Source organism: Strix uralensis, chromosome 12, assembly GCF_047716275.1.
Source record: "Strix uralensis isolate ZFMK-TIS-50842 chromosome 12, bStrUra1, whole genome shotgun sequence".
Lineage (NCBI taxonomy): Eukaryota > Metazoa > Chordata > Aves > Strigiformes > Strigidae > Strix > Strix uralensis.
The window spans coordinates 11,777,600-11,803,123 of NC_133983.1; the positions used below are offsets into that span (position 1 = coordinate 11,777,600).

The window sequence follows — 25,524 nt, forward strand, 5'->3', positions numbered from 1 at the left end:
CTGCCATAGGCGAAATCCAACACATCTTTTTTTATGAATTGCGCTGAAAGAGTGCTTCCCAGCTGTTGAAACTGCTGGCGGGGAGGGAGCCACATGACTCCTCATCCTTTCCCTTTCCGTACAAGGATTAAAGGAGGGAGGGTTCAAAAGGTTGCTGCACTACATGTTGGAGTGAGGCAGGGTCTCCCTTCCCAGGAAGCGATGCCATGTTCACTTAGGTTATACTCCCTCTGGCATAACGAAATAGAGTGGGGGGGGAGCTTCAGTAAACATATCGGCAAAGGCTCTTCCTTCTCATTAAAATGGGGGGGTTTCAGTGAGGTTAGTCGAGTAGATTAAGGTTATTAGTTGTGTCTCCACTGATATTTCCAGTTTGATCAGTGAAAAGCAGAAACATGGGTTTTTTTACCTGTTAAGGGTTAGTGCTTGATGCACTTGTTATACAGCCAAAACATGTACTGGTTTGATGGCGGGTCCAATCCTGACCTCCTTCAGAGCAGCTCAGATCTGTTCAAACCACAAGCTTGTAACAAGGATGCGAGAACAGAATCAGGCCCTGTGGCTTTTGAATCAGATTGCACTTTTAAAAACAAAAGCAGTCTTCCCTAGAAAAATATTACAGTGTTTTTATAATAGCAGCATATTGAGTAATGCATGGGGCATAGCAAGACTGCTGTGACACTAAAAGAAAAAAATAGAGGCGAGCAGAATGGGAGAACTTTCAGGGACTGTTTTTAATAAAGAGGTGAATTCTTTCTGCAGTAGGAAAAATGATAAAAAGATGGCGTATCAGCTACATTATGCAACAAAGTAATGCTGCTGTGTTTTTATAATGTAAGGCACTGCCCATTTGTTTTGGTTTACGTGACTGCAGTGAAATAAGTGGATTAGACTGAAACTTTAGCATGCTTCATTGCAGCTGGTTGCAGACATCTGTCATTCCTCAGCCATACATTCTGGATCATGCCAAGAAGAAAAAGCAAAGTCTGACACCTTTCATTTTAGAGAGCCTTTTATAGAAAAGAAAAGGAGAAGGGGAGAAAGCATTTCCTTTGTGACTTAATAAAAAAGACACTTTTTCTGTGACAACATCAACAGTACTTTCCAGAGGGAAAGGTCCTGCAAAGTTAATGCTCAATTTATTCTTTGCAGTCTTTTAATTTTTACTGTTTGAGCTCCTCATATGTTGAATGGGATATGATAAAAATATGTATTTTTTTTACAGTCATTAGTTATATGTACATCTACATAGGGAATGCACCTGGTGAGAGGTGGGTTGCTGCGAGTCCTCACTCAGGCTGCACTCATGGTAATTCAGTACAGTGATGGCACATAATGCTGCAGCATTGCCGATAATGAGTTGTTCAGAGAACCACACTCACAAAATCCCATAAACAGATATAGTAATGTTTTAGCAGAATGATTAGTGGGGTTCTGAGCTACTCGTGGATAATTTGACATATTAGCTATTAGTGAGCTGGATATTTATTTACTTAAAGTGTTTTGTTTTTCCTCAGTCTCTTTACTAACATGCCACTGTAGATAGAGAATCATGAGGTACATGACAAGTTATAATGTGACAGAATATCATCTAAATTACCCCAGTTACATAACAAAGCAACAACTAAAATTAAAGGAGAACATGGTTAGCCTTAGCCTAAGTGACATCATACATGCGGAAAACAATTATTCTAGCCTAGGGTCCCACTTCAGCGAACATTATAGCACGTGGATAATTCCATCCCTTCCCATTTAGGTGATTTGTGAACCACAGGACTGATGGAGAGACTCCTGATCCTTACCTGGCTGTGTATTGAGGGGCAGGCCTTTGCATGGTGCAGGCTGTGTGACTGTCCTGTTCAACACCAGCTGAGGATATGACACATTGAAATGTGGGCAGGAAAAATTTAGAAAGCTGAGTATGGGATTTTTTAAATTCCATTCCAACAAATAAAATAAATAAGCTCAAGACAGTTGCCCAGAGTGAAAGAGAAAATGCTATTGTATTTATGAATTGCTAGGCAGAATAAAGTATATTGGGTAGCAAAATATGATCACTGACAAGGCCTTTCCTATTATCACCTCTGAATTGCACGATCTCTTTACTAAAAGTGCCACCAATACATCTTTTATTCTGGGAAATCATAAGTATGTTAAATTAAAACAGAGCTTCATTCCAGAAGTCCTAAATGCTCACTGAAATATTAAATATTTACTGAGACAATTAAAAAATATGACAGAACATTAGATAGAAAACTTGTGAATGACCTAGTAGGAGAACTGAGATATTTTGCTCAAGGGGGTTAGAATGAGAATGTAATGTCATTGACATGTTTAGAACAAGTAAAGGAGTGAACAGACATAACAGTTACTTGAAATATATATGTAAAGGCAAAGGTGGGAACATATAATTTTGGTAATCAGGGGAACTCAGGGGTAGTTAATATTAGAGAAAAGCCTGCCACTTACGTTCAAAATACGTTTCCTTAGCTGCAGTCTACTTGGATCCCCAAAGCATAAGAGAAGGAGACGGCTGTCAGAGGGCTATAGTCCTCTTATTCCCTGAGCTCGGGTACCTCTCTCCTCTTGTGCAGGGGTGCCCAGGCTGCAGAGATGAAGGGATGTGCTGGCTTTGCCTATGGGCTTTGGGAGAACAAGAATTGGTACAAGAGTCAGGGGCACAGCTGGAGATGAATGCTTATGTTTTTGGTCAAGATGTGTGAGTTTAGGATTATGAAGGGGATTATGATTGAGGAATTTATAAATTGCCATAACCATTGCCATCATAAATTTAGTCAGAGGTGGCCTGCTCTTTACAACAGGTACCTAGTGCCCTTGATAAGAACTCTGTCCTCTACTTATGAGTATAAACCAAAGTAAATAAATATGAAAAATTAAATGTAATTAAATTTCCCAAAGCATGGGACAATGATAGTCTGGCATTTCAAGCTCAATCAATGACAGCATTCCCACTAACCTCGTTTGGAGTCCACTGAGGCACTGGGCTCGTAACTCATGCTGTCATGTCAAAACCCAAACTGGTGTGCCATCGTGCACGGGGTGCTGCGCCGTGACGGGCAGGTGCACCTGCAGGGAGCAATATGAAATACACAGGTCTTTAGAAAGCAAAGTCTTCAGCTGTTTTTCAGAATTTTTGTCTTACTAGGTTCACATAATGATTAATATTTGTTTTCGAGGATGCTCTTCCTTTTTTCCAAGAAAAGATCCATTTCCCTTCTAAATCAAAAGTTCCTGTGTAAAGAGCTTACTCTTCTAAAAAAGAAACAAATTCTGTGCTAAGTGTCTGGAGCTGAGTAATCCTGTTACTTTATTAGCTCTGCAAGAAAAGGGAAATGTTTGTTTTCCCAGGAATTACAAGTCTCTGTTATACTGCCGGTGACTTCTCTAGCCATTTTGAAATTTGCTTGCAGTTAGTGTACTGCAGAGGGCTAGCAAGTTCCTCGGTCTACCTCCAAATAATTATAATTTCCATGCTCTAAATAACAAAGGTAACAAGTGTTAAATTAGTGATGTTTTCCATAATTTTGTGACTGGTTTGTTTAGTAAGTAGTTAAAAACATATGTGTGAAGGACAGTGGTAGAATTTTCTACTTGTTTCTCTTTCTCATAAGTGTCCGGGTGGCTGTTAGCCTCTGTGTCATACTGATCTGGATTTGGCTGGTTTACATAGCAGGATTGGTTTGTTGGCGGTTTTTTCTTCTTTTCCTTTTAAAGGAACATTTAGTGTGTGATAATTAGTGATTGTAACCTTTTGAGACAGGAATTGAACTGTTACTTTAAGTGCAGTTTTTATTTTAAGGGGAATGTGTGAAATTAACTTAATCTTTTAATAATGTGTTAAAGACAAAGTGTAGCATCAACTTTTGCTTTTCTGTGTCATCATTAAACCCTTTAGTATACTCATCAGCAAGTTGAAATACCTATTCAGAAACATGAAACACTGTATAATATACTAAATCAAGAGCAGACTCCACCTTTGATTACATCTCAGAAAAGACATGTAGGTATTTGAGGGTTTAATGTGATCCTATGAATGAAGATTTTTTTTTTTTTTTTAAAGTAAAAATCCTTGACACGAATTAGTTACAGGTTAGGTCTTTTCATTCTCCAGCTCTTCTGCAGCCAACGATAGTTCAGTCATTTGCTGCCCTGCTATTTCAGGTACCTGTAGACTGAATGTCCATCTCGGCAAAACACCAGGGCCGTGGTGCTGTGTGGTGGCTTTGGGATGGTTGCTGGCCTCGGGACGGTGCTGTACACCACTTTAATCCCTACAGGGCATTCCTTCTGGATCGCTAACCTGCCACAGTAGACTTCACAGATGGATAAATCCTACTAGTTTTAGGGCAATTTTTCCAAACATCCTTAATGCATTTATTTAGGATCAAGCTGGTGGCCGTGTTTTGCCATAAGCTGGGTCTTTACCCCAAACTTTTTCTCCCCTAATTAAGATCTTTCCTGTAACCCACAGTAAAAGAAAGGCTCTTCTAGATGACAGTTCACATGTTTGGACCTGAGCTGCCCCTGGAAGTGTCTGATCTGTATTAGTGAGGGGGAATTTAGGTAATTAGTCTGGGTCCTCTTATCATGAACAATTACTCTGATTGCTCTTAGGACTATTTGCAGGATTGAACCTGGTAATAAAGGAATCCAGTTGAATGAAGGGTGTGCAGGGGGCTGCCATAGCTTTAAGTGTCCCATGGGAAACACATAACACAAAGCTTTAGCTTTGGTAGGTGAAAATGTTCCCCAGGCCTTCCTAAAATGCAGATACTTATGCCTTTTTTGTATATACTTCTACAGTAAATCACCAAAAAAGCCTCAGACAAAGCTTTTCATTTTCATGGCTTTTCCTGGTCAACATGAAATAGAGAGTTTTTAAAATTTAATTTCCTTTTTTGTAATCCAATAAACATATAAACTTCACAAAATATTGTAATTTTCCCAGAAGACCATCTTGGTTGGTCCTGGACCTGTGTGTAAATAAACATATACTTTTCAATTGTTTTATAAAAACTTTTATTACATATACGAACCTGATTGGAAGTACTTTAATCTGTCTGGTATTTTGGGAGTTTCATAAAATGCATATTTTGAGACCAATAAAGTAGAATGGCTCAATCAGAGCCATTATTGTCTATTGGACAAATATATTTATTCAGCATTTTCCCATCCATACTGTTATGTTCCAGATCAGAATGGCTGCTTTAGAGCCATTTTGCTCTCCTGGGTAATGCATACAGTACTTGGGATGTTTGCTGTGGATAGTAAATGTATTTATGAAAATTTATACATTAAAAAAAGGAAATCGCACTAGCCAAGATTTAAATGAAAATAGTTCTCCCTTTGCAAATGCTTGTTATTATGCTGTAATAGTGTTACTTTAAAATGGCAGCATTCACCAAGATGCCTTGGACCCAGAGACTGTGGTCTGAGAAAGCCATGAGTTCAGACCAGTAGTCACTGCCAGAGAACTGGAGACACTCAAAAAGTCTTTCTTCCTAAGTGGAAAGCACACGGCCATCATTGCCTGCTGTTACTTCTGAGGCAACATGCACTTCATCCATTTAAAGATGATTGTACCTCAAATACAAGGTTGTGTAGGAAAAAAGATTTCAAGCGGCTCTTCCCAAGAAGGTTCAGGCTCACTGAAGGTCTGAATGTAGCTTGCTGACTGCACCGCAGCAGATGTGTGATTACATGGACCATTCCACCAGCAGCATTGTGGGACTGAGTATCTCGGTGCAGGAGGCAGTGACCATCCACCCTATACCACTGCAGCTGGTCCTGCAAGAGTGCCTGGTCATGGACAGGGGTGGTCTGGGCCGTTTGGGATTGCTACAGCAGTCCAGGAGGTCAGTTCAGATCTTCAGTGTCCACTGCCTCAACTAAAGAGATTTGCCTCCAAGAAGTACATACCTTTGAGGCTTTTCAAATACTTCCTAGTAAGGGAGTAATTTTTTGTTTTAAAGAGGTAATTGCAGTTATTTTCGGTTTTCACTGAAAGGATATTCTTAAACCAGGCAAAGAAATCTGAAATGAGTTTGCCGTATTGCATCGCAGTAAGTGCTACAGCCATTGGCCATCTAAGGAAAAACATTCTGTCAGCTAATCATGGCCATTTTTGCATTTTAAGGGAACAAATGTCATATCTAAGAAACACATTTTATTCAGGACTTAATTATAATTTATAGTACATTGCACAGCATTTGTTTTCTGTTCATCATTTTATTGCTCTTCTGCCTTTTCCCTAAATTTATGCATTAAATTGTGTGTCTGTGTGTCTGTATGCGTGTATCTGTGTGTATATATGTACACATATGCAATATAATAAAAAGTGGTGTAGTGGGGACAACAGACGGCTTGTGTGTGATGTATTATTGGCATTTTTCTTTCAAATTACCGTTTTCTTGCTGCTTTGGGAGAAAGCCATGATTTTGCTGTGATTAGTACACTTTTAACAATCTGGAATAAATTCCTGATCTTATTCATGTGACTAGTCCAATGCCCATTTTTACGTTTTAGTGCAAACCCCTACATATGTGCCTGTAATACCACAAAAATAAGATGTTTCTTTGTGGAAATTTTTATAGAATTTGGATGCCGATCAAATATTTTTAGAAGTGGAGAATTAATGCGGCTTGACCATGTAAATGATTTTTTTAATGAAAAAGACTTTAGTATTCATCACTCTTTTTCTCTCTCTCTCTCTTGTTTGTGTTTTCCTTTGTGCTAATCTTAAATAACGGATCCATATCAAAGTTAATAAATTAGTAACTATTAGGAGTGTTTGGTTTACAGTAAGTAACCCAATGACATTTTGTTGACATTGACTTTTTATGTGTTCCAATTATACATTTTGAGTTTTAAAGATAAGACAAAGCAAAATAGGTTTGGCAAGTATTTGAATCCTTAACAACGCACGGGCAATGGCTTTGTTTAAATCCAAGGCCCCTGCTTTGAATACACTTTCCTTTAATTGGTCCTAAAATGCAGATTTTGAGATCCATGTCTTTCTCAAGCCCTTCATTTTCTGAGTCTGTTCAGCTGATGCACCATGTTGGGCTGCATCAGTCATGCCATGTTATGAAACCTAACGCAATGTGACTGATGCAGGCTGACATGATGTGTCACAAAGCAACATATCAGATCACAAACTTGAAAGAAAACAAACATTTTTTTTGTCTCAAAGCCTAAATTAATGAAGCAGCATATATTTTTAAAAAGGTGGACTAGTTTCAAACGTTGAGGGATTTTTCTAAATATTGGTTCTCCATCCTGACCAGAAAGTACCTCCCATCCACACTGCTTGTGCTCCCCAGGGTACAGTCAAAACTAGAGAAGATGATGAGCCTAGGTCATCTCAGCACTGCTGCCATTGTTGGGGCTGATCCTGGAAGGTTTAGATCACTTTCAGAGGACTGGCTTCAGCAGGTGTCAGAGGTAATCACCCTTCTTGGGGAAATCTGCACCTTCTAAAAATGTTCTTTGAGTCCAGCTACGATTCTTATCATTTTACCTATTTTTATTATTATTTTCTGCTGTTCCGTTTCTTTAGATTGTCAGCTTCTATCCAGAGGATTACAAAGTCTCTTCACATGCTCAGTCAGACTTCATAGAACATTGCTCCCAACAGCAGGATCATTTCAGCTGCAAACAATAAATTGTCCTCTATCCTCACCTTTTAATCGAAGAAAGATGCACCATAGTTTGCCCCCCTTGTTGGCCCACCTTTAGACTAATTCTCCTTACTACTAATGCAATGCATTACACATTATCTCCTGAACTATCAGGAAGATTTTTTTTTTTTTAAGGGCTTTCGTATAATTTTATTGGAAGATATATAGTGGGTAAAATATATATGAACTATAGCTTGCTAAGAAAGAACCTACCAACCACTGCTAGATAAAATGTTATAAATTTATTGCCAACTTATCTGGGAAGGGTTATTTTAAGAGCCTGCTGCCCACAACAAGTTTTTGAGCTAAAATTAATGGATGGGATACCTAAGAGAAATGGGCATTTTTCTTCACCCCTTAGTTACAAGCAAATTGCAGATATTGTTATCTTTGCAAGTGAGAATAATCTCTAGTTTTTGTACCACTTCTGCTGTAAACAATGTACCGCTTGCTTTCGTATGACCCTCACTCTGTATACATATTTATATATTATTCATACTGGATTAAAAATGAATGTGCTCTTTACCACAGTTGTACTGCATAGTGACAATACAAATTAACTTATTGTGTACTTACTTTTCACAAGGCAGTGATGTGAAATTTTGATGGCCTGAAAAAGTAAGTTGTGGGGGAGGCACTGCAGAACTGAATCCTTGTAGGTGCACTTTATATTGTCTGATTTATTAAAGTGTATTGAAATAATAAATGGCATTGTATGGAATTGCATGGGTTTGAACTTGGTTTGGTGGTGGGCAGAAAGAGTTTGCTTTTAGTCTGGTTCATGTGAGGTGGTTAGCTCCATCCATGCCTTGTGGATTCCTTTGTTAGAATTTGTCCTTTGCAGGAAAGAATTAGGATAGCCATTTAATGATAGTTACTGGTGGGCAAAGCTTTAAGAGCTGCTTGGTGAGGTCTCGCACTGTTGGCTAGAGGTATCAATTCTAGCTAAAACTGTCCAGTGTATTTCCGTGCTACATGATGCATGAGGGGTTCAGAGGGTGGCTGATGGGCGCATTGTGCCTGCTTGCTCCTGGAGTCCCATTGCTCTGTGCTCCCTGCACGCTGCCCTGCAAGCAGTTATCAGGGGCATTATGTCATCTATGGTATGTCCAGTCGCTGGCCATTGCAGCACACAAGAAGGACCAAATAAACAGGATATCTTTTTGTTTTTCCCATAGCATCAATAAAACCAGAGTAAATAAGGCTGGAGGGCAAGTTGTACCATTTGTCACGACTTAGCAGGGTGCCTTCTGTTCTTAGCAAGGTAACCAGTTGTCAGATGGTCAAATGAAACACTGGAAATACTGGAAGGGAGCTGGTGCTGCTGGTGTAGATAGTCTCACATCTTAGTGGATATGATAGTGGCAGGCCTTTATCTTTTTGGAGAAAGGGAAAAATCACTTCAATTCTTCATGGAGCAAGTCTTCCCCTTTACCCAAAATTTCTCCCACTTTGGACAAGGCATTTTGACACCTCCCCAAGCAGAGTATGCACTAGACCCCTTAACTCTACCCATTGGAGGCATTACCCAGGAGGGAGAAAAAGGAGAAGGAAAGAAAGAGTCCAGAACCCAGTTATGAATTCTGGTGACTTTATCTATCTCTGACAAACAATGGGGGAGATGTAATGGTTTTCTTAGATTTTTTTTTCCTCAGTTTTCAAATATTCTAGATTTTCTGAAACAATGCAAATCAGACTTTCTCTGGACCTTCTTCATACCCAGACAGTTTTGAGAGTGGTTCCAGTTTTCAAAACTATTCTATTCAAAATTTTTCAAGCATATTTTTGCTTCTGTGTTGATTTTAGGACTGACTCTAAGAGGCACTAGGGACACCTTCAATCTCTTGGTTGACTATTTCCTCATATCTTCCAGGTGAAATTTTACTGTAAAAGCCCAATCCAATTTCTGCAACATTATCTATGTAGGTTTTTTCCATTGCTATGGCTATGAAATTTTCCACTGAAATTTGACTTTGTAATGATTAGCAGTTTACAGATTTAATTTCTTTTTCTGTATGAAGTTGTTGAGGAAAATGTCTGTCTTTATCCCAGGAGAGAACTAGAAGTTCAACCCACACTCTATCCCAAGATTTATGCATAAACATGCATGTTGGAGGTCTTGGTGGGGTGGTCACACTTCTGTCAGTCTTCAACTTGTAAAAGCAAAGGGTGGAGAGGAACTTTCCATCCTTGAGAAAGGAAACATGTCTGTAGCCCTGGGGCATAGGGCTTAGGTCACTGTGGGCTGGACTTAACTTTCCTCTGGGTAGCATGCAGTATGTTTGGGGGACTCAGCCTTCAATTGGTAGTTTTGATGTAACAGTAAAAAAGGGCAAGTTATTTGAGCAACTCAGAGCACTAATGCTGGCTCAGGTGAATTTACTCTGCTAGAGATGCTCATGCTGGTGTGCCAGCAACAGCGCGAGGTTATAATCAGCTGTTATCCAGGCTCCTGTCTCTGGACTATGGCAGCATTCCCACTCCAGTACATGTAATGCTGGACCAGTGCACAACAAGCGTCTATCTGCTTATCTGTTAAATTCCCACCTAAAATCGAGGTGAGATGGTCCCAGCCCCTTCCCACATAGTGGGAAACATCATCCTCTGCTCAATCAGCATCTGTTTTATGCCTGCTAGGTAGTATCACGACAGCAAAGGAAAATGTGCTCTTCAAATGTGGAGATAGGGTATTGTTTTTCACTTATCCTGGCTTTATGTAGATGGTCTGGCACATTTATTTATTCATTTATTTGAGCAAATTAAAGCAAGCTAAGCGCATTTGACCTCAGATGGTCCTGGTTTAAGTTAATTTGAGAGACAAAGCTCATAAAGTTCCAGTAAAACACATCAACAACTTCCCAGCATAGGTTGAAATGTGATTGCTGAAACATAACCTCCAAAACCAGATACAGCATGGAGATACAAAGTCACAATAATCTGAAAAATATGGGAAAGTATATTGATAGCTTTACTAAGAAGTGATATCTTTCATTCATGCCTTTGTTTTGCAGTCGGTTGCTGTTTCACCCACAAGAAGTGCATCTATCAGATTTTGTGCATTAACATTCCTTTTCTAATCTAACTTGGTCATTTTATTTTAAAGCTGGTGATAACCTTGGGCTCCATTATGTCCTTTCGTATCTTTACTCACAGGAGTAATCTCACTGGAGTAAACGTTTGCAGGTTTGAGGCCTTGGTTATCTCAATCCATTATTTCTTTCCATTAAAAAGTAATCTGTGTGATTAAAATAAAACATACAGTTCTTTACTCAGAAACCCACCCAAAGACAAAGTGTGTTTATTAGACCAAGGGTCTGCACATCATCATCCTTGAATTGCACTTCAATAAAAAAGATAATTAACAAATGTAAAAGAAGGCAGTCTTGTACACGATTGCACTGTATTTACAAGAGTTTAGTTTGGATCACAGGCTGACGGATTTACAGCTGGATCTGAGGAAGGAGATGAAATAGCTGCATTTCTCTGGAAAATCTGAAACAGAGAATTTTTAGAATGCAGTTTCTTTAACTAGGCATCATGTGAATAGCACAGATTTCTTATTCTTGCTGAAGACACGCAGCAATGTCCTCCATCCAACAGGAGGGATTTCTGCTTGGGGGGCTCTGGCGCGTTCGGTTTTGTCAGGCTGTGAAACGGGTGGGTTTGCAGGCGCCACGTACATAAAATAAAAAACTAACCAGACTCTCGTCTGTCACGCAGGTCACAGGCCTTTCCAGTGCAGATACTGCCCATACAGTGCCTCTCAGAAGGGAAATCTGAAGACCCATGTTCTCTGTGTCCATCGCATGCCTTTTGACAACAGCCAGTATCCCGACCGCAGGTTCAAGCGCTCCAGAGTTGACTCCGAAGCTTCTGGGAATTTGGAGGAACCTGCAGCTGTCAAACCAGGGAGCTCGGCAGAGCTAACAGAGGAGGGCAGCAAGGCCCAGGAGTGATGCAGCTCGGCAGATCTGTCTCCATACTGCAGTAGCCTTTTACACCGGGTTTAGATATGCATTTGGGTGAGGGTTGGCTAACTGCCTTCCAAGCGCAAGAATGGTGTGCAAATTCCCAGAAGTGTACAGGATGCTGAAAACATTCAAATATATGTATATGTACATGGACACACACACGCGCATATATATATATATTTACACACACAGATATTCAGTCATACACACATTGAATATATATCTACATACACACACACACACAAAATACACACATTCCATATGTGTGTGTGTGTGTGTGCTTAAATATATATAATACACACGCAAAGTAAATTTCCAGCCCTTGAAAATGGCTGCTAAACTGTTACCTGGCAACAAGTACTTCCAAACAATGTAGGTGGGATAATAAAGTGATTTAAAAATGTTAGGAGGTCGTTAGTTATTTAAAAAGCAGGGCAATTTCAAACTTTAAAGTGGTCTTTGTCCAAAAATAATGCTCTTAACAGAAAAATGATACTGTCTAAACGATTTAGTGTTGCCTTGAAGATTGAGGGGCTGTGTTTTCATTGTTGAAAACACCTTTATAATATGACACCAGCTGCTGTCATTTGCCTAGCATAGTAATGAGATGTGTTGGTAGACTGCCATGGTGCCAGTCTGACTGGAGCTGTCATTGCAGAGAAAATCAATTCAAGTGGTGTTGCAACTGCAGTATAGGAGAAACCTTAGACGGCCCATAAGCTAGGGTCAGTACTGACCTATATTGAAAAGTATTGTGATATTACATTTTCTTTTTTTTTTTTTAAATATACAGCCAAATGAATCAATGGTTAGAAAAAAATCTGCAGCCTGATGTGTGATTGCAGATTTGAAATGTAATTCCATTTTTTGTAATCATCTTGCAGTATTGAGGGAAATGCTTTTATTCTTTTTTTTTCCTTGTTGATGAAGAAGTAAGTTGCTATAAAAGTAGAAGTACAATATATAGAAATATTGTTTAGTGAAACTAGTCAGCCTTATCTATAGAAGGTGCTGGTGAGAAACAGAATTTTATTACATAGAAGGTTGGTAACTTTTTTTTCTTCTGTTCTTTTCTTGTTTTCTTTCAAACTTCCTTTAAGTTCCCCCTTTATTTTTTTTTTTTTTACCCTTGAAGAATTCCCCAGTCATGGTTAATTTTCATGTGTTAGTTTTTGTAAGTGTTACAGACATAGTGCAGAAGTTTCTTCTGGAGCAAGCTCTTATAAAGTAGCTTGATCTAAAATATGAATCCAAACTTCCTGCTCTTTGTCTCTAATGAAGAAAAGTGTTTTAGCTGATATTCCTTTGGTTTTGTAAAACAAATGTGTTCTATATTTTTGCAGATTTTAGCTTTTTTACTGATTGGATGCTCCAAATTTAGTAAGGTCTTTGCCACATAGGAAGCTTTTGAGAGACTATAATGAACCACATACTTAAAAAAAAAATAAGAAAAATAACTAAAGGTTTATTCTGAAATTCTCTGAATGGCATAAAATTTTAGCCTTCTAATGTACTTCCTTTGATAGAAGCAAAATTGGTGCTGTTTATTGTGATGGTAGAGAAGTATTAACTTCTTCTAAAACAAAATCATCCAGACTTAAAAAAAAAAAAAGAAAAAAAAAGTAAAAAAAAAAAAAAAGTCAATATTTCTTTGCAGGCTGGGAGCACAGAGTAAAACCCCAGGGCCTTAAAACTTCAGCTCTGCCTAAAGCAGTTTACAAAAAATACTAAACTGCAATCAATGTAAATAAAATTCTTAGCGCTACCCTGAGACTGGAAAAAAAAATCTCAGGCTAATAAGGAATACGGTTTGCATATGCTGTCGGAAAGGATGTCATCCAACTGAAGTTTCAGTTTAAATGAGGTCACCGTGTAACTTGGACCCATCTGGCACAGAGCAAGCTGCTTTTCTTGTTTTTCTAGTATAGTTCTCACTGCCTTACTTAAATCGAGTTGATAAACTTAATGCAACTGTTTCTATGATCCTAGATAAAGGATTGAAATGTTATTGAAACTTTCTGACTGTAGTAAGCTTTAGGATTTTAACTGCACTACTGTGTTTGGTGACTGTGTCAGTCGCTTGCTTTTGTGTGTTTGCGCCGCCTTCAGTATCTTAGCAAAAAAAAAAAAAAAAGAGAAAAAAAAAAAAAACGAAACCACCCCCCACATTCCATTTCTTGCACTTTTGAGCTCTTTCAGTATTCTTTTGTGTCTTCTGAGCATTTTCAGATACGACAGGCAATAATTCTGTTTGTGACACTGGAAACATCTCCCGCTCCTTGTGATGTGTGTGTTGATTCCATTTGGTCGGGTGCTACTGTCCCTATCCTCCCCTCTGACATAGCCCTTTTTTCCAGAACATTTGTAACTTGTAATACAAACAAGTGACAGCAGCAGTGATGCATTGTCAGTTTCTGAATATCATCATGCTTCTCATATCTAAACATGTCAAGTTTTTTCTCTGTAACTTCTGTAGTCTGTGATACTGGTCATAATACTGTCTACATTCCTACACAAAGAAAAATTTCTATCTTGGAGGAAATCTGAGATCAATAGAGTAGAGGATTTTGTTGCTATGCTTGTAACAATTAGAAAACTTTGTATTTAAAGTTTATTCTTGGTCATTATTTATTATTATAATACATCAGTTGACAGAACTTTATTCTGGTATAGAAGTATTAAAAGTTGTTTTTTCAGCAATGACTGTTTTCTTTCTGCTGTTAGAATAAAAATGTCTTTGAAGCAGTACAGTTTTATCCAGTGTTTTACGCAATAAAACCTCTACCTCTGGAAAAAAAGTTTTCCTACTTGCTTATGTTTATTAGGAACACTTAAAACATTATTTTCTGCAGCTTTGTCAGATTTAAAAAAAAAAATTAATGTCAGTAAATTCACAGTTGTTAGGCAGTTACTGGAGTGTATTATGCTGGGTGTGTGTGCTCAGTCCACTTATTAATCTGAACAAATCTATATACAGTATATACATATATATATTATATATATTGTGCTTAATTAAAAGACTGTGGAAATCTGTTTTAGCATGTAGTAATAATTGTTTTATATACTACTACTTATGTACTATAGAAAAAGTTTTGGGGTCTATCAAGCTTTGATTTGAAAGTGTTTGAAGTGTGTATCATACACTATGATGTATAAAGTCATGTTTTCACATTAAAAAAAAATGTTTGTATAGATCATATATTTGGCTTTAGAAGATTGTGAGGTTTATTGTTATGGTGCATGTTAAGAAAGCTGTCCACACTTCAAAGAATGTGCAAGTGCGAGAGAGCTCCCATTCTCCTGGATGAATCTTTTTTCTTCCTGTTTAAGGTCTTATTTGCACATTTGAGAGCAACTAAATTAAATGATTTTTCACTTCTTAGAAAAAGTAAAGATGATTAACATCAAAAAAAGATGCACCAAAACTGAGAAACTACAGCAATATGAGGAGGAGAGAGGAACGTGGCCTTGCACAAAAAAAAAAAAAAACTGAGAAGGAAAACACATTTAGAAAAGGGAAATTTTAACATAAAGTGAAGCCAGTCATACCCACAATAATAAAATTATGCTGTAGCTGGAATTCTCCAGTAGAAGAAGGTACAAAAATTGTCTAGAAGGGTTAAGAGTTAAAGTGTAGCATCATGGAAATTCAGTGGCTGAAAGTTGCAGCAAGGAGTTGATGTTACCTGTGGATAGGTCGAGTGCGTGTGTGGCAGGGTGAATTGCGGAGCTGGTGCCAGATTCACGGGTGCGTAGGCAAACGCCACAGGTCTCTTCATCTGCAGAGAATAAAATCTGTAATGCATCAAATTTTAATCAAAATCCAAGAAGTTAATGAAAAATTCTTATGTTTTTCAAAGTTTAGGTCTTTCACACCCTCTCCTGGGGGAACCACTCTTAGGCACAAAATTGTAGCATGTACAAATGTTGCTTGAGGATGGATGAGCTCCAGGCTTAGAGCTGAACCCTGGCTCACTACAGGATCGCTGTCCTTTCAGGTAACTGAAACTGTCCTTTCAGATATTGCTGTGCCCTGGAGACAGGATAAAACAACGGTCTGGGGCGAGAGCAGGGCATCTCCCAAAGATTTTCCTACCTTCTGGTTTCAATAGACAATGAATGTGAAAGCCTGATTAAGGAGCATTGCCCCTCCATGGAAATACTTACACACACAGTCTCCTTTATGGTCCCAAATTTCCACTAGTAGCTGGGCATTAAATGGTACATATATCCTCTAGGAAATGATAAAAATGACATCTAAGTGGTCTTGTACCACAAAGCATGGCATCACCCGCCAAGCAGTTCATGGGAAAGAAGGTCTGAAAGAGAAACGCGGTTGTGTCACCTAAGTCTGTTTGTGGAGATTTTTATCACCTGGCAGCCGATCAGCAGTCTTCCTATTGCAGATGGTGGGTGTCTTGACAAAAGTCTTCCCACCTAACATCAGAAGGCAGCTCTCAGCTCTAAGATAATGTTTCTTGTTGAAACTTTTATAAGGACTATAACCCCTCTGTCTATTGTAATTTGGGAATTGAATATTTCCCCTATCTGTTTAACATCTGTATTGTAACAGTATATTATAAAAATCTCACCTTGTGTATTGTAAGCATGATCCCAGTGAAATTATTCTTAAGTATTGTGTTTTTCATTTCTGGATATCGCTGCTTGGCATGATCCACCACAGTGGAAGTATGTTTCCGTGGGGAAGCCTGGGGAGGGGGAGGAGGGAAGGTAAAGCTGTGGTGTAATGTCATATTAAAAATGTCACCCAGCTGAGCATTATAGGGGCTGTGAGAAGTTCTGCAGCGCCTCACCTGTTGGTGTTGCTCAGGGTATTGTTTGGGGGGCTTTTGTTGTTGTTGTTTTTTTTTTTTTTTTTAACCAAAAGGGTCTCAGTGAACAGGGAAATCGCAGGAAAAGAGGAAGAAGAAAATTTAAATGATCCCAGAGTGAACTGTTTTGCTGTTAATACAGAAATACAGAGCAAGACACATTTAATGGGCTCTATTTTTTATTATACTATGCTGAATAATTAAGTTTGAGGCTAAGTGTCACATAGATTTATCTTTTAATTAAAAAAGCATGGTTCACGCATATTTGAGTGGTAGTCCAAATAAATGCAATATAGAAATTTATGTTTGTTTATCTAGGTGTTAATTACCTAGAGATTGTTCTGGATTACTTCTTTTTATAAAGTGTCATAGGCTCATGTCACAAGTAATAAAGCTTAACAGTGGAACCTTATCAATTTGCTAACTATAACGCTAGTGTGACCTGGAGGAAAGGGAAAAAAAAACCAACTTTGTAAAACGTTCTCTGCGTGTACCCCATTCAACACATAAAAACCGCGTGGTGAACAAAGCAATCATTTTTAAAATGTTCTCGTAAGTAAAAGTACAAATATATCTTCGGTGTTTTACAGCCTTTCATACATGTAATTATTTATATAACACACTGTTATTTATGCCCGTGTACTACATGTTGTGCAAAGACAGACATGGTAAGCAACAAAATGTAGTTTACCTGGTGGGCGAGCTATTCATTTAATGTATGAAGTAACACTTACAAAGACTGAACACTATATTTAAGGCGAGATGTAGCAGATGTAATTTTCTTAATATTTTAAAGGTTTTACAGCGTTGCTAGCAACCAAGAGGACGGGAGAAGCAAACTGAAGCCTAAAGATAAAAGATCATGCATTTCAGTCGTGCAAACAGAGGGAAAAATTGTGTACAGACGCAAATTGTTCATCAAATTCTCTGTCAGTCTGTTTTTTTCTTTGTTTATGACCAGAATTTATATTACTGCTCCACCGAGCCATGTGGAAGGATGCTGAGTGCAGGCGGAGAAGGCAAACTTCACAGCACACACAAGCTGAGGGGCTCTCCACCGCTAGTGTAAATCACATGCCATCCACCGTACCACCCCAGGGGAGGATCTGCCCCCAGGATTTGAAAGACTGAGAAATCTTTTTGTTTTTCTCATAGGTGCAAACACCCCTCTCTTTAGGGTTAATTATTTATGCTTTTCTTAGAGTTCTGATGATTTAAAATAATACTGGGTTTCTATGGCACGGCGTTGTGCAGCAGATGTATCCAAGAACCTTCATGTACTGATATCGCAAAGAAATCAATGAAAATTACTCTCCGTGCTCACAGTCATTAATTCTTACTTGATATACAGATTCTCAAAATGTGAAGAAGGCTGGAAACAAGGGTTTCTTCTATTTGTTACAGATCAATCTCCTGTATAGACACTGATACCGCAAGCTTTGTCTCATGTGCAGACAGTAGTAGTAGGTAAGTTACATCTCAATAGATGAGGTTGCTGATCTTTAAAAACAGCTACTGAATGTGGGAACCTTAGTGATAACAAAAATATTTTAAATTTTAAAGGACTGAAATGGATACATATATTTATGTAATAACTGTGTGTGTATACACACATATATGCTCTGCAGTTTTTCTTTTAATAGGAACCTGATTTAACCCCTTAACTCCATATTTAGTGTCCTGATGTATCTGATTGTCAACACGATGGAGAAGTCAATAATGGATATTCAGCATTTCTGAGCATCAGCTCGTTACTGAGGAGCATAAATATGGACTGAGGGGTTGAAAATCTGAGCCACGAGATGTGATGAATCACTGTAGCTCCTGAAATTCCAGCTGCATAAAGTTGAAATAATTTGATGGTGAATCAGGCCTAATATTAATGAAGCTAGAGAAAATAAAACAGCTTCTCTTTGAAAGAGAGAATTTGTGGAGAAAACATGTCCTCAAGTTGTGTGAGATATTGCAACACAGATATGTGATTTCTCTTTAGGTTGTGCCACTGTTCTTCCTTATTATTTTTCAGATTTTATTCTTGGAGGATTGCTTTCTCAGTTGTTTTCTGTTTGAAAGAAGTTGAGGCATGAATGAGTGAAACACAAGGAGTAATAAAGAAAAATGGTGCTACTAATCCCAACAGAGAAAAATCTCTCACACAATATCTGTGACTATGGTACATCTGTCTTCACTAGAGAATTACTGCTCCCTGTTTGTGCCAGTCCTTACCATGCTGCTGGTGGAAGTCAACACCCAGTGCAATGGCAACAGCATTCAGTAAGGGTCTGTGCTCGGGGAAGACAACAGCCAATTTTCTATAAAGATGTCTGCAGTGAAAAATGTAGGTATCTCCAAAGGTACTTATGATCAATCGGTATTTGCATTGTTTTTGTCAAAGCAATGCATACTTTTCCCACGGAAAATTGGCATATCTGTGTGCCAATTGTCATTTGTATGTCTCCTCTCAAACCTTACTGGTGGTACTGGCATCAGCATCCCAGCTCACCTATGCACTAAGGAAAAGGTTCATTTTCAATTAGCTTTGAAAAACTGGAAGGCTTGTTCATTTTTTCCAAAGCCATTGATCCACCCCATGCTTCCACTGAGCTAAAGCCTCCAAACACTATTGATTTATGGGAGAAATACCTTGTCCTTAGTATTATAAATGTTGATTCTTTAACACTCTACTCCTCTCTCCTTCCATGGGTGATAATAGCAAAACACTTCTGAAGTTCAGAAGGAGCAGAACCACTATCTGAGTTCCAGTCGGTGCTCAGTGGTATTTGCTTTAGTGGAAACACCATCACCTTCCCACAGCCTCATGGCCGTGTTCATTTTCAGTTCACAGCAGGGAGTTCAGTAATCTCCACCTGAGCAACAGTCAGTTGAGCAGCCTCATGAATTTGCAATTAAATCATAAATGCTTTAACTAATGTAAAAAATTTCCTGATCCTATCAATATTTCCATTTGCCAGAAGTGGGAGGGCAAGCTGGAGAGGCTGCCCTGTGCTTTGGGCACCTTTTGGAAAGGATAACCCCCAAAGGCGTGCCTTACGTGAAACTGCCAAACTCCTACTGCTTCGGTAGGGCCTGAGAGATGATGATTTACTACCATTACTGGTCAGTCCCACCCCCAGCACTGTAACCCAGCACTTGTCATCCAAGATGTGACAGCAACTGCCCAAACACAGCCGGTGTAAGGAAATGTGATACTGTTCGCTTAACCCAAATTGGAGAACAGTGTCTCCATAGAAAACCAAGCCCTCATTTCTTCCAGTTAAGACCATTGCTAATCTCCAGCTAACATCAAAAGCACTAAGGCTGGGGGGCAATGATTCTCACTCCAGTGAGAATGGAAAAGTGAGCTAATATGGGACAGTATTTGGCTCAGAGATGAAAATTAGACCTCATTAAGTCTTTATTTTCAGCTCACACTGAAAATACTGTTTTCCTCCAATGCTTCAGAAACTTTTATTTCAAAGAAGTACTGCACGAAAAGAGGGATAAGAGTAAATGCTACACACAGGTATATGCTTTAGTCCTGTATACCAACCATCTCATCCCACAGCACTGTCTCAGACCAGGTAGGCATCAGCCAGCTTTTGACTGCAGCTGAGGAGGACACGCAGTTTCCATTTTATGAGACAAAAATGATGCAGAAGGGAGCACATATTGTTCTAACTACTGATTTTTCCTATTTTGTCAAATAATTCCTTCCAAACCACACAGATGGAAATATGATATGAAGAACTGTGAATCACTCAAGTACCAAAGACCTGGCACCACTTTCGGACAAAGCTTCAGGTCAAAGGAGAGACCTGTTTTCCTAAGGTGATGGCAAACTGCTAGGCTAGGAGTGGGGGATTCAGGATGGGGGTTCTGCAGGTGAAGTGGGGTTTGAAGCTGGCCCAATTGAGACTGCTTATGGGTCCCTACTTGTCCCCTGCCCTGGCCAGGAGTGTTGCTGGACCATGGCACGATGACCCAGGCTAGGTGCTGAGCTGCCCCCTCCTGCCTCATGCCCCAGAGACAGCTTGAGCATCCAACAGCAAACCCAGACCCATGCTTGTAGGGGAGGTCCCCATATTGAGTTGTGTCCCAGGAGAGGGGCAGAAAGACAAGAGAAGAAAAAGGGAGAAAGAAGAGGAAAGGAGCCATCAAGATCATCTTTCCCCCCCTTCCTTCCTGTAGTGATGTAATCCCTAATTTTCACAAATGAGGAAAAATAGTCACAGTGCCTGTCTAAGTATTTGAATTTACCACCATGTTTTCTCTGTGCATTAAAAAAAAGGCAAAAAATCCAACAAATCCAACCCATAGTAAATTCAAACACTGAATTGTAATGTTTGCTTGGTTGCTATTTCTTAGTAGCAACCAACGTGTTAATCACTAGTATATAATTAGATGTCATTTTGGAGCAATTCAAAATCAAACAAAATCTCAACATGCTCTGAACATGTTGTGAAAGTTTACATTACAATTAATTTATGATTACCCAAATGTGCATCCAGTGATCTTAAGTCTTCCTTCATACATTACAAAGAAAAAAGACGTCTGTTTCCACACACCTTAATGCCAGAAGGCCCCCAGAGAAAAGGCTCTCCTTTAAATAAATGTATTATTTAAATTCTGTTTAAATAGCTGAGCATGAGATGAAGAAATGAGATGAATTTGATAAACTAGCCCTTGTGTATCCTTGGACCTGTCTCTCTTCCTTGGTGTGTTTTTTTTTTTTTTGTTTGTTTCTGTAAGCATTTGGTTTTTCTTTGCTGTCACTTCAGCAGATAGAAAATTAAGGAAAACCAGTATTATTTCATTTCACACCAATTCACTAGAGCCATGAGTTAATTTCAGCACATTTTCCTGAAGGTGAAAAGAAGTGCACATCCTTTTGTCCCAACAGCGAGCCAGTGCCATGGACTGCTGAGTGTTCCCAGCCCTGTCAAAATCAAAGGAACAAGGATGGCTAGTGAGTCATGGGAAATACTGGATGCATTAGTGGATACAGCCAATATGCTGAAGTATGGTTGTGTAATAAACATACAAGCTGTTGTATTAGGACACAGCTACAGTAATCACAGTAAGTAAAGTTTTAAAAGCACTCATGCTCCTATCCTTTGTTGGAAACAGTGAGAATGTACATAAAAAGGTTAACAAATGGCTACGCTTTACTCCTTTGCATCTAGAACAGAGAAAACCTTGCTACTTCTGTTATAACAAGCTGCCAGCTGATGCCTAGTCTTGTTCTTTATGTATGTATCCTATACATACAAACATAGAACAGGGAGGAAGATTATTTTGGGTGTGAAGTGAGAAAGCTGTTTTATGCTTTAATTGCCCATAATGAGCATGGCAAATGCTGAAAGATGCGAGGAAAAGTCTTGTCCAATAATATAGTTCTTTATTACCTTAGGATCCCATCTTCCTAACTATTTCAAGGATGTTGTTAGCAGAGGAAGGCATATTTTTATTTAACATCTTTATTAATGAGCTAAAGAAAGAAAGAAGTAAACACACTAATTACATTTGCAAATGACAGTACATTAGTAGCTATTGCAAACATCACCGAGGACAGAAATAACAGAGGAAAAAATGGGCAAGAATAAAAAATTTAACCTGGAGAAACACAAATTCAGGTCTGAATGCAAAAATGCTTCATATTTAGACAAGCAATAGTAGAAAGAAACATGGAGGCAGTAAAGGTGAAGGGGGCCTGGGGCAGGCAGGGGCAAGCAGCTGGGCTCTTCAGGGGCACAGCCGTGAGTCCTTGGGCAGGGGCTGGGAAGGGTGTGGGGGTGTTTGGGGGCATCAGCAGGCACCTCTGTAGCCCCCACTAGCAGAGAGCATGGGAAATTACTTTTTTTTTTTTTTTTTTTTTTTTTTTTTTTTTTTTTTAAAGAGGAAAACCCAAACCCCATGCCTAGGAATTCAGAAGCAGGCAAAGAGCAGCAGTGAAGGCATGGGCTTCCCCGGTGCCCTGGGCTGCAGGGGTAGTTCTCCCCAGCTGGGCACAGCCCTGCCTGCAGCCAGGGGCTGGGGACCAGCCCGGGCCCAGCTGTTTCCAATGGCCCAGCCCCGGGCTATAAAGGGGTGTGGCTCTCCAGAGCCTGGGAGAGCTGCAGGGAGAGGTGTGGGTAGACTGTGGGGCTGTTCTGCTGGTTTCTGGGGTGAAGACAACAAAGGGGCTGCTTCCAGGTTTGTCTCTTCATTGCAGAGGGCACTGATGTAGCAAATAGTTCACTGGCAACAGTGGTAAGTACCTAAACACTGAAAATTAAGAGGGAAGAGAACTATGTGGGGATGGCCTGAAAGAGTCCAGGAACAATGAGATAAACTAAGTAAAGGCAAACTTCCCAAGTGCAGCTCTTCTAAACTCTTTAATAAGCTCTCAGGAGAACTGGTAGACGTGCAGTCACTCCAGTGACTTAAAATTAGACTGGATACAACAGGGAGTAATGTGCCTGTGCCTGAAGTCAGAGGGGCAGAACCCCCTGGTACTGGGGGTGTCTGAACTCCCTCCTGGAGACTGCTGCTGCCTGGTGTGGGATGTGCTGCGGGGTCAGGGAGCTCCTCACTTACCTGCCTGCTTGGTTTGTGGCAAACATGGGTTCCCTGGCTTAGCTGTACAGCTGGTGGTTATTTCTGCTTAATTTCACAAAAGTTACAAACTATAATTAGTTAAGAGCTGTCTAATGAGTTATAATGCAGGAAGCAACCACAGATGCTTATATACCAGCAAACCACAGTGTTATGTGTCATCCTTCCCCTGTTAATGATTTAAAAAGAAAAAATAAACCAACCTTCTCCCCCAACCCCCTGGAGCATGAAAAACCTGGAGCAGCTCCTTTCCCAGAAACACTCCTAGAGACTTTCAAATTGCAGCCTTCCTACTTAAAGTTGCGGTACATGGATGTTTGAAGTTTTAGCAGCTGTGGGAAGCAGCAGACTCACTGTCCTGAAGTACTCCCTTCCACCTCAGACTGGGGACAGCATGTGCTGCACTAAAGTGTGCTGCTTTGACAGGTTGTGATGGAGCCGTGCACATCAACTCTAGTTGCTCAGCTGTGAAGGCAACAAGGACCGTGCACCTCGATGGCACTGCGTGAACGATGACAATAACAGTTCAAGCTAATGCCAATCACAGTGGTGACTTCTGCTATAGTGTTACTTGTGCAGTGGCAATTGAATTGAAACTGCCACATCAGTTTGCATTAGGCCACTTAGCAGCTGATGTGGTTTCTCACTAGCACAGCAAAGGGGAGGGAGCGTGGCTCACCGGGACTTGGAGCAAAACTGCACTCAGCTACAGAAGTTGTAAACTGGCTGTCTGGAAAACAATTTCCTTTGAAATTGCAAACTTAAAACTTTGCCCCCCCCCCCCCAAAAAAAAAAAAAAAATGGTGAGGTGGTAGCCTGTGAGTGTTCACTTGCAGAGCTGTTTTTCTGCAGCTGGAGCAGCTCTGCTGAGCTTCTGTGGTGTCCCCAGCGCACCCAGGGCTTTGCCCCTGTGTCACAGGGTAGGATGTGGATGGAAGCATTAGGTGCTCTCTACCTGGAGCTTGTTGGGAGCAGAGAGTTGCCATGAGATGGGTATTTGTCCTCGGTCCTGTGCACTACCTGCAGCGGGTGTGAAGGAGGAGGTTTCCCCTGCAGCCCAGGGGTGCCTGGTTTGGGGCCAGAGCCTGGCTTGTGATGGCCAGGCCGGGTCTGCACTCCCTGCCTGTGTACTCTCACCTTGAGGTGGGAGGATCAATATCTCATTACCTATGGCCCTGCTTCTCCAGAGCCTCACTTTTTGTGGGGTTTAATATAAAATCCCCACTCTTTTAAATTGCAATATCTGAAACACTGATGTGAGCAGCATAAATCCTTTTTTTTTAGTGAGGTGAATTAGCTTAGCAGCTTTATTTTTTCCAGTTGTAGAATTGTTCTAATGCTTCTTTTGACCAGCCTTGGCTTAAAAAAGACTTCATCTTTAAAAATCCAATTTTACAAACAGTTAGTCTTTAGTGTGGACTGTTGCTTTTTAGTAATTTGGGGGAAAAAATTAATGGCTGATATATTTAATTTTCAGACACAGCTACTGCATGTTTAAAGCGCCTTTTTTTATAATTTTATTGTCAACAATATAGGTTGAACACTGCAGAGATATTGCTCTTGCAGGCTTGTAAGATTAAAATCATGGTATTTCTGAAGGGGCTGTTAAAGTGTCTGTGGAGCTATCTGCTACTGCATAGCTCTGAACTAATTCAATGAATATACACTTTAAATATCAGTACAACAGCTTGTTTTCCAACTAGACAGAAAACTCCAAATCTAATGTTAGTATTCTTACTGACCTCAAAAGAGGAGCTGAGCATGCTTAGCCATATTTAAAGAAAGAAGTAATATGAAAGTTAAAGAGCAAAGGCTCTGAATCTGTGTAGTGTAACTTGAAACTAATGGGTAATTAATGTACAGTCAGATCTGTGATAGCTCCAGGGTATGGGTACCTAGATTTTGCCTTTCTTCCCAGGACCTACTTTCTTTGAATCCTTTTATATCTGTAACTCTCACTTACATGGGTTAGTGTGTGTTTAAGCTGTGAATAATGGTTGAATTCATTCCTGCATGGGCAATACTGTATTCCTTTAAAGTAGATCATTATTCTATATGGAATAAATAGTGTTATCCAGTTGATATGCTTTAAGGCTAATGAACCAAAATCTACCATCTAAGAAGCCAGATAACAAGACATGTTTCTCCACTGGTTTCTTCTGATATATTAATTAATGAAAACCAAGATTCTTCTCTGAGAAGGAAATACACATCTGCAATTTCTATCTAGTTTCAGGAGTCTTCACTGTTACTCCTTAACACTTGTTAATGTGTGTAGGGGAAGGAGTCTCCCAGTGATCTGGGTAATGCGGTACTTTTGCATGCTTGGGGGGGTGGGGTGTGAAAGGCAGCCCCTCAAAGCTGTGATGGGGAGCAGCCCAGCCCATGGGCAGTGACAGGCAGGATTCCAAGGATCCTAAACTGCCC

General features: G+C 39.7%; 1 protein-coding gene across 9 annotated transcripts in view; it reads left to right on the top strand.

Moving 5' to 3' along the window:
- ZNF536 (zinc finger protein 536) overlaps window positions 1-14,868 on the top strand; it is a 352,860-nt gene extending 337,992 nt beyond the window's left edge. For all 9 annotated transcript variants that reach the window (XM_074881579.1, XM_074881572.1, XM_074881573.1 and 6 more), the window contains one exon: window positions 11,421-14,868. In XM_074881579.1, coding sequence (XP_074737680.1) covers window positions 11,421-11,656 — 236 coding nt within the window. In that variant the 3' untranslated portion in view covers window positions 11,657-14,868. The remainder of the gene's footprint in view (window positions 1-11,420) is intronic.
- The last annotated feature ends 10,656 nt before the right edge of the window (window positions 14,869-25,524 follow it).